At 51.4% G+C, this 17,500-nt stretch overlaps 1 protein-coding gene across 1 annotated transcript in view; it reads right to left on the bottom strand.

The window, feature by feature from the left end:
* Positions 1–3,723: 3,723 nt before the first annotated feature.
* The window catches only part of numa1 (nuclear mitotic apparatus protein 1), a 98,766-nt gene continuing 84,989 nt past the window's right edge, over positions 3,724–17,500 (bottom strand). Inside the window, exons 22-26 of the mRNA XM_033023398.1 lie at positions 13,545–13,681; positions 11,838–12,050; positions 9,991–10,110; positions 6,188–6,349; positions 3,724–3,876 (exon numbers count right to left, since the gene is read on the bottom strand). Of these exons, the coding sequence (XP_032879289.1) occupies positions 3,838–3,876; positions 6,188–6,349; positions 9,991–10,110; positions 11,838–12,050; positions 13,545–13,681 (671 nt within the window). The 3' untranslated portion in view covers positions 3,724–3,837. The remainder of the gene's footprint in view (positions 3,877–6,187; positions 6,350–9,990; positions 10,111–11,837; positions 12,051–13,544; positions 13,682–17,500) is intronic.

Below are 17,500 nucleotides of genomic sequence, written 5' to 3'. Positions count from 1 at the left end.
GGCCGAAGGGCCTGTTTGCGCGCTGTATCGCTACAACTAAAAAAACAAACCTTAAGCCTGCGCCCTTTAGCTTTAGAATCCTCTACCCTGGGAGAAAAAGACTGTGAATGTTCACTTAACACATGCCCGTCATGACAATAGACAATAGGTGCAGGAGTAGGCCATTCGGCCCTTCGAGCCAGCACCGCCATTCAATGTGATCATGGCTGATCATCCACAATCAGTACCCCGTTCCTGCCTTCTCCCCATATCCCCTGACTACGCTATCTTCAAGAGTCCTATCTAGCTCTCTCTTGAAAGTATCCAGAGAACCGGCCTCCACTGCCCTCTGAGGCAGTGAATTCCACACTCACAACTCTCTGTGTGAAAAAGTGTTTCCTCATCTCTGTTCTAAATGGCTTACCAGGTACAGCAGGCAGTGAAGAAAGCTAATGGAATGTTGGCCTTCATAACAAGAGGATTTCAGTATAGGAGTAAAGAGGTTCTTCTGCAGTTGTATAGGCCTCTGGTGAGACCACATCTAGAGTATTGTGTACAGTTTTGGTCTCCTAATTTGAGGAAGGACATCCTTGTGATTGAGGCAGTGCAGCGTAGGTTCACGAGATTGATCCCTGGGATGGCGGGACTGTCAAATGAGGAAAGATTGAAAAGACTAGGCTTGTATTCACTGGAGTTTAGAAGGATGAGGGGATATCTTATAGAAACAAATAAAATTATAAAAGGACTGGACAAGCTTGATGCAGGAAAAATGTTCCCAATGTTTGGCGGGTCCAGAACCAGGGGCCACAGTCTTAGAATAAAGGGGAGGTCATTTAAGACTGAGGTGAGAAAAAACTTTTTCACCCAGAGAGTTGTGAATTTGTGGAATTGGCCCGCACATATTCTTTCCCTGTGACCTTCAAAATCCAATCTCGGATGAAAACAGGAAAGGCCTGGATAGAGTGGATGTGGGGAGGATGTTTCCACTAGTGGGAGAGTCTAGGACCAGAAGTCACAGCCTTAGAATTAAAGGACGTTCCACAGATTCGCACAGAGAGTGATGAATCTGTGGAATTCTCTGCCACAGAAGGTAGTTGAGGCCACAGTTCATTGGCTATATTTAAGAGGGAGTTAGATGTGGCCCTTGTGGCTAAAGGGGTCAGGGGGTATGAAGAGAAGGCAGGATACTGAGTGGATGATCAGCCATGATCATATTGAATGGCGGTGCAGGCTCGAAGGGCCGAATGACCTACTTCTGCACCTATTTTCTATGTTTAGAAATGAGGAGGAATTTCTTTAGTCAGAGGGTGGTGAAACTATGGAATTCTTTGCCAGACGGTGGTGGAGGCAGTGGATATTTTTAAGGCAGAGGCAGATAGATTCTTGATTAGTACGGGTGTCAGAGGTTATGGGGAGAAGGCAGGAGAATGGGGTTAGGAGGGAGAGATGGATCAGCCATGATTGAATGGGGGAGCAGACTTGATGGGCCGAATGGCCTAATCACTTATGACAACGGACCATAGAAACTACACAGCAGGCAAACAGGCCCTTCGGCCCAACTTGCCCGCGTTTGGTCCATATCCCTCTGAGCCCGACCGAGCCAGGCTCCCGTCTGAAGAAGGGTGTCGACCCTAAACGTCGCCCATTCCTTCTCTCCAGAGATGCTGCCTGACCCGCTGAGTTACTCCAGCATTTCGTGTCCAGCTTCGATTTAAACCAGCAGTTCCTTCCCGCACACCCGTCGTTTATAACCGGCAGCAAAGAAAATAAAACTCCCAAGAAAATTAAACTGATCCATATTTTATTAAGTTGAGAAAATATTCAAGATCACACCAGGTGTAATTCATAAAGGGCAGGGTTAGAGAAACAGTCGAGACATCTTGTATAAAAGAAAATAAGCTAATAATTTTTAAAGCCTGCCTCGGACAATCAACAGCACATGGTCGCTGAGAGAGGAGGGGTGGGCATCAGTGACTGGGATCATTCCATCTCCTATTATCTGTGGGCCGAGAGGAAACTCTGTAAGGGTTGCCCCCTCTCTCTGCCGAACACTCGCCCCGCCGCTCACCACAGGCGCTGGAGTCACCCGGCCCGTGACCCCAGGGGTGGGAACGATACCAGCAAACTGTGACATACAAACACCAGGCTGTGTGGTGTGGAGTTAAATGATGGGATGTTGGCAGCCCCCCCCCCTCTCCCTCTCCGCCCACACGGCAAGTGCTTTGTTTGTGATTTTAACGCTGGCTTCTTGCAAAATTTGGACACGGGAGGTGTGGGTTTTAGGCAGCTGGTGAGAGCACACACACACACACACGTCAGCTGCATTAGGTTTCGTTAAGTTTGCTTGGCAAGGCCGGGTCACCTTGCGTTGGGGGCTGGAGGTTGCCAGGACAGTCACTGGTCGCTCGATCGTAGGACATGGGCGTGGACGAGGGGACCCGCCGGCCGCACGAGTCCACGCTGACCAGCGGTCCCCCCCCCCCCACCCGAGGTCTGTGTTTGTCCCACTGAAGGCAGCGGGGAACTCAATCGGGGGGGGGGGGGGGGCGTTGGAATCGAGTCAGGCGGGTACGCGGCAATGCGGGCTCCAGCTTCCAGCTCGCGGCGGGCGCGACACGCGGAGTGCGGCAAACCACGCGGTGTGTACAGAACACGCCTCCCGACACGCGTGTGACACAATCACACGGCAGATGGAAATCGCGTGGGTTGACAGGTGGACGAGCGTGCGGAGAGACACACGGCGTGTACAAGAACACGCTTCCCAACACACGTATGACACGGACACGCAATGGGCGGGTGTGTGGAGAAACACACGACGTGAACAAGAACACGCGTCCCGACACACGTGTATGGCACGGACACGCGGCTGATAGATACCGTGTCGGCCCGTGCACGGGAGCGGAGCGGAGAGCAGCAGGAGGAGGAGGAGGAGGAGAGGGGAAGACATTCCCTCCCCACATACAGGAGCACGAACTGACGCAGGTCTTTCACAAAAATAAAGAATAAAGGGGCGAAGTTTCCCAGATCAGCAAAAATACGACGTGTGTAAAAGACCAGTCGCTGCCCCGCCCGCGTGAACCAGGCCTTGCTGCGGCCGCAGAGCCTGACAGCACACACTGGACTTCCCAACTTCCCAGTCCAAACCTTTCAACTTCACGGTAAAGGACAAGAGTTTAAAACAAGGCTCACAATTAGGTTAATAATAACATCACGAACAGGTGGCGGCAACTGAGACATGAGCGGAGGGGAGGGGGACGTAGCTTGGCTAGAGGCGGGGGCAGAGAGAGAGAGAGATAGAGAGAGGGGGGGGGGGGGGAGAAGGCGAGGTGGGGCTCGGTGAATCACCACAGGCCGGCATTCCAAACTCTTCCGAAGCAACTTGTTGCCGATGGGAGGGTCCGGTGAGTTTGGGTGTCGGGGGTTGCGGGGAGAAGGCAGGGGGAGAGGGGTGGGGGGAGGGGGAGAGCGGGGGGAGACAGAGAGAGAGAGAGAGAGAGAGAGAGCGCTTCTGAAGCACCAACTAGGACAATTTACAACAACAACCGAGACACACAGGGGGGGATGCAAAGAAAATGTTTTAGTTTGATAGCGAGCTTGTTGCGTGATTCTAACGCGAGTGGGAGAGGGGGGAGGGGGGATGGGGAGGGGGAGGGGGAGGGGGAGAGATGGGGAGGGTGGGAACACTCTGGCCGTCTTCCCCTCACGCGCCTCACTCGCTCTTAAGGCAAATAGTTTTTCTTTCTCTCTCTCGCTGGCGCTCGGGGCCGACGGTGACGGAGCTGCGGTGGGTGGGTCTCGGCGTCAATACAACTCCGGGGTCGGTTGGAGGGGGAGGGGGCTACTCTTCAGCCCCCCTCCTCACATCTTGCCACTAGAGAACTTGCGTCTGCTGGCATCCTGCAACAGAAAGGGGGGGAAGGGGAAAAAAAGGGCAATGAAAGGTTGGTCGGAGGGCATCTGGCTTTTAGAGTCACAGAGCTGTACAGCATGGAAAAAGACCCTTCGGCCCACCTTGCCCATGCCATCCAAGTTAGCATTCTGGGCTAGTCCTATTTGCCTGCATTTGGCCCGTATCCCTCTAAACTGTTCCTGACCATACACCCATTCAAATGTATTTTAAACGTCGCAAAGGAATCCACATCTGTAGCTTCCTTGTTCCTGGCAGCTCGTTCCAGAGATGGGCTACCCTCTGAGTGAAAAAAATGGCCCCAAAATTAATCAGGAAAATGCAGGAAACATGTTCCCGATGTTGGGGGAGTCCAGAACCAGGGGCCACAATTTAAGAATAAGGGGTAAACAATTTAGAACGGAGACGAGGAAACGCTTTTTCATACAAAGTTGTGAGTCTGTGGAATTTTCTGCCTCGGAGGGTGGTGGAGGCCGGTTCTCTGGATACTTTCAAGAGAGAGCTAGATAGGGCTCTTAAAGATAGCGGAGTCAGGGGATTTGGGGCAGGAACGGGGTACTGATTGGGGATGATCAGCCATGATCACATTGAATGGCGGTGCTGGCTCGAAGGGCCGAATGGCCTACTCCTGCACCTATTGTCTATGATCATTATGCTTCACAGAGGGTGGTGGGTGCCTGGAACGCGCTGCCAAGGGGCGGTGGTGGAGGCAGATATCAGTGCCGTTTAGGAGACATTTGGACAGGCACATGGACATGCAGGGAATGGATCACGTGCAGGCAGCCAAGAGTTGGTCTTGGCAACGTGTACAGCACAGACTTTGTGGGCCGAAGGGCCTCTTCCTGTGCTGCACTGGTATGGTGTCATACAGAAGGGAAACAACTTGCCAACATGCCCCATCTACACAAGCCCCACCTGCCTGTGCTTGGCCCATATCCCTCTAAACACGTTCTATCCATGTACCTGCCTCAACTACCTCCTCTGGCAGCTCGTTCCATATACCCATCCCACTTTGTGTGAAAAAGATACCCCTTAGGTTCCTAATACATTTTCTCTCTCCTCACAATGTATGATGAGCGTTTGACGGCACTGGGCCTGTACTCGCTGGAGTTTAGAAGGATGGGGGGGTGGGGACCTCATAGAAGTGTACCAAGTAGTGAAAGGCCTGGATAGAGTGGATGTTTCCACTAGTAGGAGAGTCTAGGACTAGAGGTCACAGCCTCAGAATTAAATAGCCGCCCCCCCCCCCCCCACTGGACATCAGTCTGAAGAAGGGTCTCGACCCGAAACGTTGCCTATTCCTTCGCTCCATAGATGCTGCCTCATCCGCTGAGTTTCTCCAGTATTTTTGTCTACCTTAAGAGTAATACATCGTGGAAACAGGCCCTTCGGCCCAACTTGCCCACACCTTGCATTTATCCTATCCATGTACCTGTCTAACTGTTTCTCAAATGTTGGGATAGTCCCAGCCTCAACTAGCTCCTCTGGCAGCTTAAACCTTTGTCCTCTGGTCCTCGATTCCCCAACTCTGGGCAAGAGACTCTGTGCATCCACCCAATCTATTCCTCTCATGATCTGATCAGTTTGGACAGCATGTCAGCAAAGCTTGTCGCTGTACTTCTGTACACGTGATAACAATCATTTTGCACATCTTTCATAGAAACATAGACAATAGGTGCAGGAGTAGGCCCTTTGGCCCTTCAAGCCAGCACTACCATTCAATATGATCATGGCTGATTGCCCAAAATCAGTACCCTGTTCCTGCCTTCTCCGCACATCCCTTGATTCCATTATCTTCCATATCCAAGAGCTAAAACTAACTCTCTCTTGAAAACATCAGTGAATTGGCCTCCACTGCCTTCTGTGGCAGAGAATTCCACTCACAACTCGCTTCATTCCTTGTTCTGTATCTCTCGTCTCCCTCTCCCCGACTCTCAAGTTGAAGGGTCTCGACCCGAAACATCACCAATTCCTTTCTCTCCAGAGATGCTGCCTGTCCCGCTGAGTAACTCCAGCCTTGTTTAGAACGGAGACGAGGGAACACTTTTTCTCACAGAAAGTGGCGAGTCTGTGGAATTCTCTGCCTCAGAGGGCTGTGGAGGCCGGTTCGTCTAGATAGGGGCTAGATAGGGCTCTTAAAAATAGCAGAGTCAGGGGATATGGGGAGAAGGCAGGAACGGGGTACTGATTGTGGATGATCAGCCATGATCACATTGAATGGTGGTGCTGGCTCAAAGGGCCGAATGGCCTCCTCCTGCGTAAACCAGCGTCTGCAGTTCCTTCCTACACAAAAACCGTCACCTTTCTGGCATTTGAGCGGGGGGACTTCCTGGGCGACTTCTTTGGGGTTTTCTTGGGTGTTTTCCTGGGATTCGCCCTCTTGTTGATTCCCCGCAGCAGGCTGCTGCTCAGTTTGCGCGGCGTGTTGAAGACGGTGTAGGTCATGGACTTCCGTCGGTCATCCTGACGGAGAGAGTGAGAGAACAATTCGCATTAACCAACCTGATCTCCCGGTGGCTCAGCACTTCAACACCCCCTCCCATTCCCAATCCGACCTTTCTGTCCTGGGCCTCCTCCATGGCCAGAGTGAGGACCACCATAAATTGGAGGAGCAGCACCTCATATCTCGCTTGGGTAGTTTACACCCCAGCGGTATGAACATTGACTTCTCCAATTTCAGGTAGTCCCTGCTTTCTCCCTCCTTCCCCTCCCCTTCCCAGCTCTCCCACAGCCCACTGTCTCCGCCTCTTCCTTTCTTCTTCCTCTCGCCCCCCCAACATCAGTCCGAAGAAGGGTCTCGACTCGTAACCAGGGGTCACAGTTTAAGGATAAGAGGGAAGTATTTTAGGGCCGAGATGAGAAAATCATTTTTTACACAGAGAGTGGTGAATCTGTGGAATTCTCTGCCACAGAAGGTAGTTGGGGCCAGTTCATTGGCTATATTTAAGAGGGAGTTAGATGTGGCCCTTGTAGCTAAAGGGATCAGGGGGTATGGAGAGAAGGCAGGTATTGGATACTGAGTTGGATGATCAGCCATGATCATATTGAATGGCGCTGCAGGCTCGAAGGGCCGAATGGCCTACTCCTGCACCTATTTTCTATGTATCTATGTAACGTCGCCTATTCCTTCGCCCCATAGATGCTGCCTCTCCGCTGAGTTTCTCCAGCATTTTTGTCTACCTTCGATTTTTCCAGCATCTGCAGTTCCTTCTTAAACAAACTAATGAATGTGTAGGGAAGGCGGTGTCTTCTGACAGACCTTATCCAACCGCCTCTCCCTTCCTCCTACGTCAGAGTCCTGGAGCTTCCACTCCACCCCGTGTGGAAGCCCCCCCCCTCCCCCCCCTCCCACTATCAGCTGAGGCACCATCAGTAACGGTTCAATACCCGACTGCGACTCGGAAAGGGCGACTCTGTGCACTGTGTCAGTGTACGACTGCCGCACACTTGTACTGTATCTGAGTTGCATAGAAACATAGTCAATAGGTCGCCCCTTCAAGTATGATGTTGTGGGAATTACAGAGACATGGCTGCAAGAGGGCCAGGGCTGGGAACTGAATATCCAAGGGTATACCTCCTATCGAAAAGACAGACAGGTGGGCAGAGGGGGGTGGGGTTGCTCTGTTGGTGAGGAATGAAATTCTGTCCCTTGCAAGGGGTGACATTGCAACAGGAGATATGGAGTCAGTATGGATAGAACTAAGGAATTGTAAGGGTAAAAAGACCCTAATGGGACTAATCTACAGGCCCCCAAACAGTAGCCTGGACATAGGGTGCAAGTTGAATCAGGAGTTAAAATTGGCATGTAGTAAAAGTAATGCTGTGGTTGTTATGGGAGATTTCAACATGCAGGTAGACTGGGAAAATCAGGTTGGTACTGGACCCCAAGAAAGGGACTTTGTAGAGTGCCTTCGTGATGGATTCTTAGAGCAGCTTGTACTGGAGCCTACCAGGGAGAAGGCAATTCTGGATTTAGTGTTATGTAATGAACCGGATTTGATAAAGGACCTCGAGGTTAATGAGCCATTAGGAGGTAGTGACCATAACATGGTCAGGTTTAAATCTACAATTGGAGAGGGAGAAGGGTAGATCGGAGGTGTCAGTGTTACAGTTGAATAAAGGGGACTATGGGGCCATGAGGGAGGAGCTGGCCAAAGTTGACTGGAAAGATACACTAGCAGGGATGACAGTGGAACCACAATGGCAGGTATTTCTGGGAATAATACAGAAGGTGCAGGATCAGTTTGTTCCAAAGAGGAAGAAAGATTCCAAGGGGAGAAAGGGACGACCATGGCTGACAAGGGACGTCAGGGACAGTATAAAATTTAAAGAGAAGTACAACATAGCAAAGATGAGCGGGAAGCAAGAGGATTGGGTAATGTTTAAAGAACAACAGAAGATAACTAAAAAGACAATACGGGGAGACAAGATGAGGTACGAAGGTAAGCTAGCCAAGAATATAAAGCACGATAGTAAAAGCTTCTTTAAGGATGTGAAGAGGAAAAAATTAGTTAAGACCAAAGTTGGACCCTTGAAGACTGAAAAAGGTGAATTTATTATGGGGAACAAGGAAATGGCAGATGAGTTGAACAGGTACTTTGGATCTGTCTTCACTAAGGAGGACACAAACAATCCTCTTGATATAGTAGTGGCCAGAGGATCTGGGGTGATGGAGGAACTGAAGGAAATCCATATTAGGCAGGAAATGGTGTTGGATGGACTGATGGGACTGAAGGCTGATAAATCCCCAGGGCCTGATGGTCTGCATTGGTGATAATTTTCCAATGTTCTATAGATTCTGGATCAGTTCCTGTGGATTGGAGGGTAGCTAATGTTATCCCACTTTTTAAGAAAGGCAGGAGAGAGAAAACAGGGAACTATAGACCAGTTAGCCTGACATCGGTGGTGGGGAAGATGCTGGAGTCAATTATAAAAGATGAAATAGCCGAACATTTGGATAGCAGTAGCAGGATCGGTCCGAGTCAGCATGGATTTACGAAGGGGAAATCATGCTTGACTAATCTTCTGGAATTTCTTGAGGATGTAACTAGGAAAATGGACAAGGGAGAGCCTGTGGATGTGGTGTACCTGGACTTTCAGAAAGCATTTGATAAGGTCCCATATAGGAGATTAGTGGTCAAAATTAGGGCACATGGTATTGGGGGTGACTTGGATAGGTTGGGTGAGTGGGCAGATGCAGTTTAATGTGGATAAATGTGAGGTTATCCACTGGTGGCAAAAACAGCAAGGCAGATTATTATCTGAATGGTGTCAAGTTGAGAAAAGGGGAAGTACAACAAGATCTGGGGGGGTCCTTGTTCATCAGTCACTGAAAGTAAGCATATAGGTACAGCAGGCAGTGATGAAAGCAAATGGCATGTTGGCCTTCATAACAAGAGGAGTTGAGTATAGGAGCAAAGAGGTCCTTCTGCAGTTGTACAGGGCCCCAGTGAGGCCACGCCTGGAGTATTGTGTGCATTTTTGGTCCCCTAATTTGAGGACGGACATTATTGCTATTGAGGGAGTGCAGCGTAGGTTTACAAGGTTAATTCCCGGGATGGCGGGACTGTCATATGCTGATAGAATGGTGCGGCTGGGCTTGTACACTTTGGAGTTTAAAAGGATGAGAGGGTATCTTATTGAAACATATTAGATTAATAAGGGTTTGGCACACGTTAGAGGCAGGAAACATGTTCCCGATGTTGGGGGAGTCCAGAACCAGGGGCCACAGTTTAAGAATAAGGGGTAAGCCATTTAGAACGGAGACGAGGAAACACTTTTTCTCACAGAGAGTTGTGAGTCTGCGGAATTCTCTGCCTCAGAGGCCAATTCACAGGATGTTTTCAAGAGAGAGTTAGATTTAGCTCTTAGGGCTAAGGAAATCAAGGGTTATGGGGAGGCCGGTTCTCTGGATACTTTCAAGAGAGAGCTAGATAGGGCTCTTAAAGATAGCGGAGTCAGGGGATATGGGGAGAAGGCAGGAACAGGGTACTGATTGTGGATGATCAGCCATGATCACATCGAAGGGCCGAATGGTCTACTTCTGCACCTGTTGTGTATTGTCACTGTGGTTTCCGCGTGCAGGTTGTTGTGTCGGGACTCACCTGGCCGCGGCCCTTGCTTTGAACCAGGCGTCGGGCTTGGCTCTCGAACCGCTCCTGTCCCAGCTTGTCCTTCCCCTTCGGGCTGGCTGGTCGTGGGAAGCAGCTCAGTTGCTTCTTGGCCTGGGAAAAAAAGCGGCAATGAGCACCCGGCGGTCACGGCTCTCAAAGACCGGGTCATTCGCAAAGGCCCCCTCCTCAAACACACACCCGGAACCATTCCACACAACACAACACAACAACGCTGGAGTAACTCAGCGGGTCAGGCAGCATCTGTGGAGAACATGGATAGGTGACGTTTCACAGAGTGCTGGAGTAACTCAGCGGGTCAGGCAGCATCTGTGGAGAACATGGATAGGTGACGTTTCACAGAGTGCTGGAGTAACTCAGCGGGTCAGGCAGCATCTGTGGAGAACATGGAAAGGTGACGTTTCGGGTCAGGACCCTTCATCAGCACCTGAAATGTCAATTATCCATGTTCTCCACAGATGCTGCCTGACCCGCTGAGTTACTCACACACATACAGTGACAGTCACACACAGTCCCACACACACACAGTCACACAGACAGACAGACAGACAGACAGACAGACAGACAGACAGACAGACAGACAGACAGACAGACAGACAGACACAGACAGAGGGTGAGGACAGCTTGGGAGCCGGGTCCCTGGAGCTGAGAAAGATGAGTGCTGACAGCCGGGTATCCTGGTCTGTGGCGGCAGCTCTACCCGTATCCACCTATCACTCTGCCAGTTTTGTCCCACCCCCACCTGCCTGCTCCCTCCACCCAGCGCAACCAATCTGAAGAAGGGTCCAGACCCGAAACGTCACCTGTCCACCTCCCTCCACAGACGGTGCCTGAGCCCTTGAGTTTAGTTCTTAGTTTAGTTTAGAGATACAGCGTGGAAACAGGCCCTTCGGCCCACCCGGTCCTCGCCGACCAGCGATCCCCGCACACTAACGTTATCCTACACACACTGGGGACAATTTACAATTTTACAGAAGCCAATTAACCTACAAACCTGCACGTCTTAGGAGTGTGGGAGGGAAACCAGAGCGCCCGGAGAAAACCCACGCGGATCACGGGGAGAACGCACACACTCCGCACCCTCACACAGACTGGCACGCACACACACACACGGACACGCACGCACGAACACACATGGACACGCACGCACGAACACACACGGGCACGCACGCACAAACACACACGGACACGCACGCACGGACACGCACGCACGAACACACACGGGCACGCACGCACGAACACACACGGACACGCACGCATAACTCGCAACCTCCACATGCACACACGGACACGCACGCACACACAGACACGCACGCACACACGAACACTCACGCACACACGGACACGCACGCACGAACACACATGGACACGCACGCACAAACACACACGGGCACGCACGCACAAACACACACGGACACGCACGCACGGACACGCACGCACGAACACACACGGGCACGCACGCACGAACACACACGGGCACGCACGCACAAACACACACGGGCACGCACGCACAAACACACACGGACACGCACGCACGCACGAACACGCACACGCACGGACACGCATGCATAAACTCGCAACTCCACATGCACACACGGACACGCACGCACACACGAACACTCACGCACACGCACGCACGAACACACATGGACACGCATGCACACACGGACAATCATGCACGAACACACATACACGCATGCGGATACGCATGGACAGAGGCAGAGGGCAGCTTGGACGGGAGCTCCCTGGTGCCGTGAGATGTCAGAGATTCCAGCCGAGTACCCGGCAGCAGCTCCACCCGCACCCCTCCCCCCCCTCACCTCGGGGGTGCCGGCTCCTTGGTGGGACTCCTCGGAGAGCCGCTTGCGTTGGCGGGTGGTCACTCCCTTCCAGCTGGGGTCGTGGGTGTCGGGGAAGGCGCGCATACGCATGGCGCTAATCTCCCGGGGAAGCAGAGTGGCGCGGCGCAGCGTCTCGCTCGGGTCGCCCAGGCGCAGCTCGTCCTCCGTGATGGCTGAGTCGGTCACTGCCGCCTGTGGGGGGGGGGGGGCAGGAGAGAGAGAAACACACATCCTGAATCTCAGCCCCACCACAAACCACACAGCAAAGGCTCAGTACACGGGGCAATAAACTAAACTAAAGTTGTGCCTTCTAGTCTTGGGCATTCCCTCTGTCATGGCTTGAACAATCTGGAACTAGGCTTGTACACTCTGGAGTTTAGAGGATGAGAGGATATCTCATTGAAACATATAAGATTATTAAGGGTTTGGACACACTAGAGGCAGGAAGCATGTGAGTCTGTGGAATTCTCTGCCTCGGCGGTGGAGGCCAATTCTCTGGATGCTTTCAAGAGAGAGCTAGATAGGGCTCTTAAAGATAGCGGAGTCAGGGGATATGGGGAGAAGGCAGGAACGGGGTACTGATTGTGGATGATCAGCCATGATCACATTGAATGGTGGTGCTGGCTCGAAGGGCCGAATGGCCTACTCCTGCACCTATTGTCTATTGGCTCTCCCCCCTCGGTAACCACTTCTTCCCCTGAGTTTGTGTAGGAAGGAACTGCAGATGGTGGTTTACACCGAAGATAGGCTGGAGTAACTCAGCGGGATGGCGGGATGACATATGATGAAAGAATGGATAGACTGGGCTTGTATTCACTGGGATTTAGAACGATGAGAGGGGATCTTATAGAAACATATAAAATTCTTAAGGGATTGGACACGCTAGATGCAGGAAACATGTTCCCCATGTTGTAGGAGTCCAGAACCAGGGGTTACAGTTTAAGAATGAGGGCTCGGCCATTTAGGAATGAGATGAGGAAAAACCTTTCAGCCAGGGAGTTGTGAATCTGTGGAATTCTCTGCCACAGAAGGCAGTGGAGGCCGATTCACTGGATGTTTTCAAGAGAGAGTTAGATTTAGCTCTTGGGGCTAACGGAATCAATAGACAATAGATAATAGGTGCAGGAGTTGGCCATTCTGCCCTTCGAGCCATCTTCTCCATTCAATGTGATCATAGCTGATCATCCCCAATCAGTACCCCGTTCCTGCCTTCTCCCCATATCCCCTGACTCCGCTATCTTTAAGAACCCTATCTAGCTCACGCTTGAAAGCATCCAGAGAACCTGCCTCCACCGCCCTCTGAGGCAGAGAATGGGGTACTGATTGTGGATGATCAGCCATGATCACATTGAATGGCGGTGCTGGCTCGAAGGGCCGAATGCCCTACTCCTGCACCCATTGTTTGTGTTTCTATGAGAGTGGGGGGTGGGTGCGGGGGATTAAAGCGATGTGGCAGTGGGAGGTAGACAAAAATGCTGGAGAAACTCAGCTGGTGCAGCAGCATCTATGGAGCGAAAGAAATAGGCAACGTTTCGGCCCGAAACGTTGCCTATTTCCTTCGCTCCATAGATGCTGCTGCACCCGTTGAGTTTCTCCAGCAATTTTGTCCACCTTTGATTTTCCAGCATCTGCAGTTCCTTCTTAAACAATGCGGCTGTGGGAGGCGTTGGTGAGGGGGCTGCTTACACTGGACTCCAGTGGGTAGGAGGTCTTCAGGTGAGGGGGGCAGACCCCGTTGCGTCTCTGCAGCTCGGCGATGCGGTTCCAGTCGTCCAGCTGGTCGGGCTCGTCCAGGCAGCCTCCCGGGTAGAGGGCGCTCGAACCTGCAGTTGGGGGGGGGGGGGGGGGGAGAGAGAGATGAGGTTCCCAGACGGACGGATGAATGGATGCACGATACCCACCGAAACACATCACCAATCACAGATGCCGCCTGACCCGCTGAGTTACGCCAGCACTCTGTGTCCTCTTAATGGCAACACTCTATCCTCCAAAATTGATTAGTGATGGATGGCCGGTTACCTAGCTAGTTATTGGCAACTAACCAGCGATCCCAACCACCACATCGTTTGCCCCCAACCCCTCCCCCCAAACCCACCCCTTCCCCACCCACTCCTCCCCCCACCCATTCCTCCCCCCCAAACCTACCCCTCCCCCACCCACTCCTCCCCCAAACCTCCCCCTCACCCCTCCCCCCACCTACTCACCCACCCCAACCCACCTCCCCTCCCCCCCACTCCTTCAAGCTGATGAAGAGTGGGTCGACTGGGCTTGTATTCGCTGGAGTTTAGAAGGATGAGAGGGTATCTTATAAAAACATACAACATTCTTAAAGGATTGGACAGGCTAGAGGCAGGAAAAATGTTCCCGATGTTGGGGGAGTCCAGAACCAGGGTCCAGTTTTAGAATAAGGGGAGGCCATTTAGAACGGAGACGAGGAAACACATTTTCACCCAGAGTGTTGTGAGTCTGTGGAATTCTCTGCCACGGAGGGCAGTGGAGGCCGATTCACTGGATGTTTACAAGAGAGAGTTAGATTTAGCTCTTAGTGCAAACTGAATCATAGAAAATAGGTGCAGGAATGGATCATTCGGCCCTTCGAACCAGCACCGCCATTCAATATGATCAGGGCTGATCATCCAAACTCAGTACCCCGCTCCTGCTTTTTCCTCCATGTCCCTTGATTCCGTTAGCTCCAAGAGCTGTATCTAACTCTCTAATGAAACTCTAACACAGCTTCACTGAGCCTGGTACATCGGACACACACCCACTGCCCGTTCATACATGGTGGACTATCTCCCTCCTGTGGTCATGTCAGGTGTATACTGCACACGGTCGCGCAGCGGTAGAGTTGCTGCCTTATAGCACAAGAGACCCGGGTTCGATCCCGGCTACGGGTGCTGCCTGTACTGAGTTTGTCCGTTCTCCCTGTGGGTTTTCCCCGAGAACTTCGGCCTCCTCCCACACTCCAAAGACGTGCAGGCTTGTAGGTTAGTGTGTGTGTGTGTGTGTGTGTGTGTGTGTGTGTGTGTGTGTGTGTGTGTGTGTGTGTGTGTGTATGTGATAGTGTTAATGTGCGGGGATCGCTGGTCAATAGACAATAGGTGCAGGAGTAGGCCATTTGGCCCTTCGAGCCAGCACCGCCATTCAATGTGATCATGGCTGATCATCCCCAATCAGCCTGAGAACCGGCCTCCGTCGCCCTCTGAGGCAGAGGGTCGGTGCGGACTCGGTGGGCCAAAGGGCCTGTTTCAGCACTGCTTCTTTAAACTAAACTGAAATTTTGCCCAGTGTCCATTTGTAGATTTTGTTCTGAATTAAATTAAACACTTTATTGTTCTTCGCTTGTATACGAAAGGTATGCAAAGCTGGAGTAAATGTTGGGGCCAGGGGCCTGGTCCAGAACCAGGGGCCACAGTTTAAGAATAAGGGGTAAGCCATTTAGAACAGAGACGAGGAAACAGTTTTTCACACAGAGGGTTGTGAGCCTGTGGAATTCTCTGCCTCAGAGGGCGGTGGAGGCCGGTTCTCTGGATACTTTCAAGAGAGAGCTAGATAGGGCTCTTAAAAATAGCGAAGTCAGGGGATATGGGGAGAACGGGGTACTTATTTGGGATGATCAGCCATGATCACATTGAACGGTGGTGCGGGCTTGAAGGGCGAATGGCCTACTCCTGCACCTATTATCTATTGTCTAACTCAGCGGGTCAGGCAGCATCTGTAGAGAACATGGATAGGTGACGTTTCACAGAGTGCTGGAGTAACTCAGCGGGTCAGGCAGCATCTGTGGAGAACATGGATAGGTGACGTTTCACAGAGTGCTGGAGTAACCCAGCGGGTCAGGCAGCATCTGTGGAGAACATGGATAGGTGACATTTTGGGTTGGGATCCTTCTTCAGGCTGAGGCAGGGAGAGGGGGGACACGGACTGAAACCAAGAAAACAAGGTTTCAGGGGGGTGCCCCACATCCCTTGAATGTTGTGTGAGGAAGGATGTGCCGGCTATGTAGAGGGTCCAGAGCAGGTTTACGAGAATGATCCCAGGAAAGAATGGGTTAGACAATAGACAATAGGTGCAGGAGTAGGCCATTCGGCCCTTCGAGCCAGCACCGCCATTCAATGTGATCATGGCTGATCATCCCCAATCAGTACCCCGTTCCTGCCTTCTCCCCATATCCCCTGACTCCGCTATCTTTACGAGCTCTATCTAACTCTCTTGAAAGTATCCAGAGAACCGGCCTCCACCGCCCTCAGATTCACCACTCTCTGTGAGAAAAAGTGTTTCCTCGTCTCCGTTCTAAATGGCTTACTCCTTATTCCTAAACTGTGGCCCCTGGTTCTGGACTCCCCCAACATCGGGAACATGTTTCCTGCCTCTAGCGTGTCCAAACCCTTAACAATCTTATATGTTTCAATGAGAACCCCTCTCATCCTTCTAAACTCCAGAGTGTACAAGCCCAGCTGCTCCATTCTCTCAGCATATGACAGTCCATACATATGACATATGGCAAGGTTAACGTACCATGAGCGTTTGTCGGCATTGGGCCTGTATTCGCTGGAGTTTAGAAGGTTGAGGGGAGACCTCTTTGAAACTTACAGAATAGTGAAAAGCCTGGATAGAGTGGATGTGGAGAGGATGTTTACACTAGTGGGAGAGTCTAGGACCAGAGGTCACAGCATCAGACTTAAAGGACGTTCCTTTAGGATGATGGATGATGAGGAATTTCTTTCGTTGAATCTGTGGAATTCAAGGCTGTGGAGGCCAAGTCAAAGGATATTTTAAAGGCATAGATAGATAGATTCTTGATTAGTACGGGTGTCGGGGGTTATGAGGAGAAGGCAGGAGAATGGGGTTAGGAGGGAGAGATAGATCAGCCATGATTGAATGGCGGAAGAGACTTGATGGGCCGAATGGCCTAATTCTGCTCCTATCACATAAACTTATGAAGTCCATAACTCCCTGAAGGTGGCCACACTAGGGATCGCTGCCTCATGTTTTGGGTCATTTAAAGAATGGATCGACTGGGCTTACATTCACTGGAATTTGGAAGGATGAGAGGTCATCTTATAAAAAACATACAATACTCAAGGAATTGGACAGGCTAGATGCAGGAAAAATGTTCCCCATGTTGGGGGAGTCCACAACCTAGGGGGTCACAGTTTAAGAATAAGGGGTAGGCCATTTAAGACTGAGATGAGAAAAAACCTTTTCATCCAGAGTGACAATAGACAATAGGTGCAGGAGTAGACCATTCGGGTGAGTAGACCATTCGGCCCATTGAGCCAGCACCGCCATTCACATGGCTGATCATCCCTAATCAGTACCCCTAATCAGTACCCCGTTCCTGCCTTCCACCCATATCCCCTGACTCCGTTATCTTTAAGAGCCCTATCAAGCTCTCTCTTGAAAGTTGTGAATCTGTGGAGTTCTCTGCCACAGAAAGCAGTGGAGGCCAATTCACTGGATGTGTTCAAGAGAGTTAGATTTAGCTCTTAGGGGTAACTCAATCAAGGGATATGGGGAGAAAGCAGGAACGAGGTACTGATTGTGGATGATCAGCTATGATCACAGTGAAAGGTGGTGCTGGCTCGAAGGGCCGAATGGCCTACTCCTGCACCTATTTCCTATGTTTCTGTGCTTTCGAA

The sequence above is a fragment of the Amblyraja radiata genome, chromosome 6 (assembly GCF_010909765.2).
Source record: "Amblyraja radiata isolate CabotCenter1 chromosome 6, sAmbRad1.1.pri, whole genome shotgun sequence".
In the NCBI taxonomy this organism is placed as follows: domain Eukaryota; kingdom Metazoa; phylum Chordata; class Chondrichthyes; order Rajiformes; family Rajidae; genus Amblyraja; species Amblyraja radiata.
This window is presented reverse-complemented; position numbering and strand designations above follow the sequence as displayed.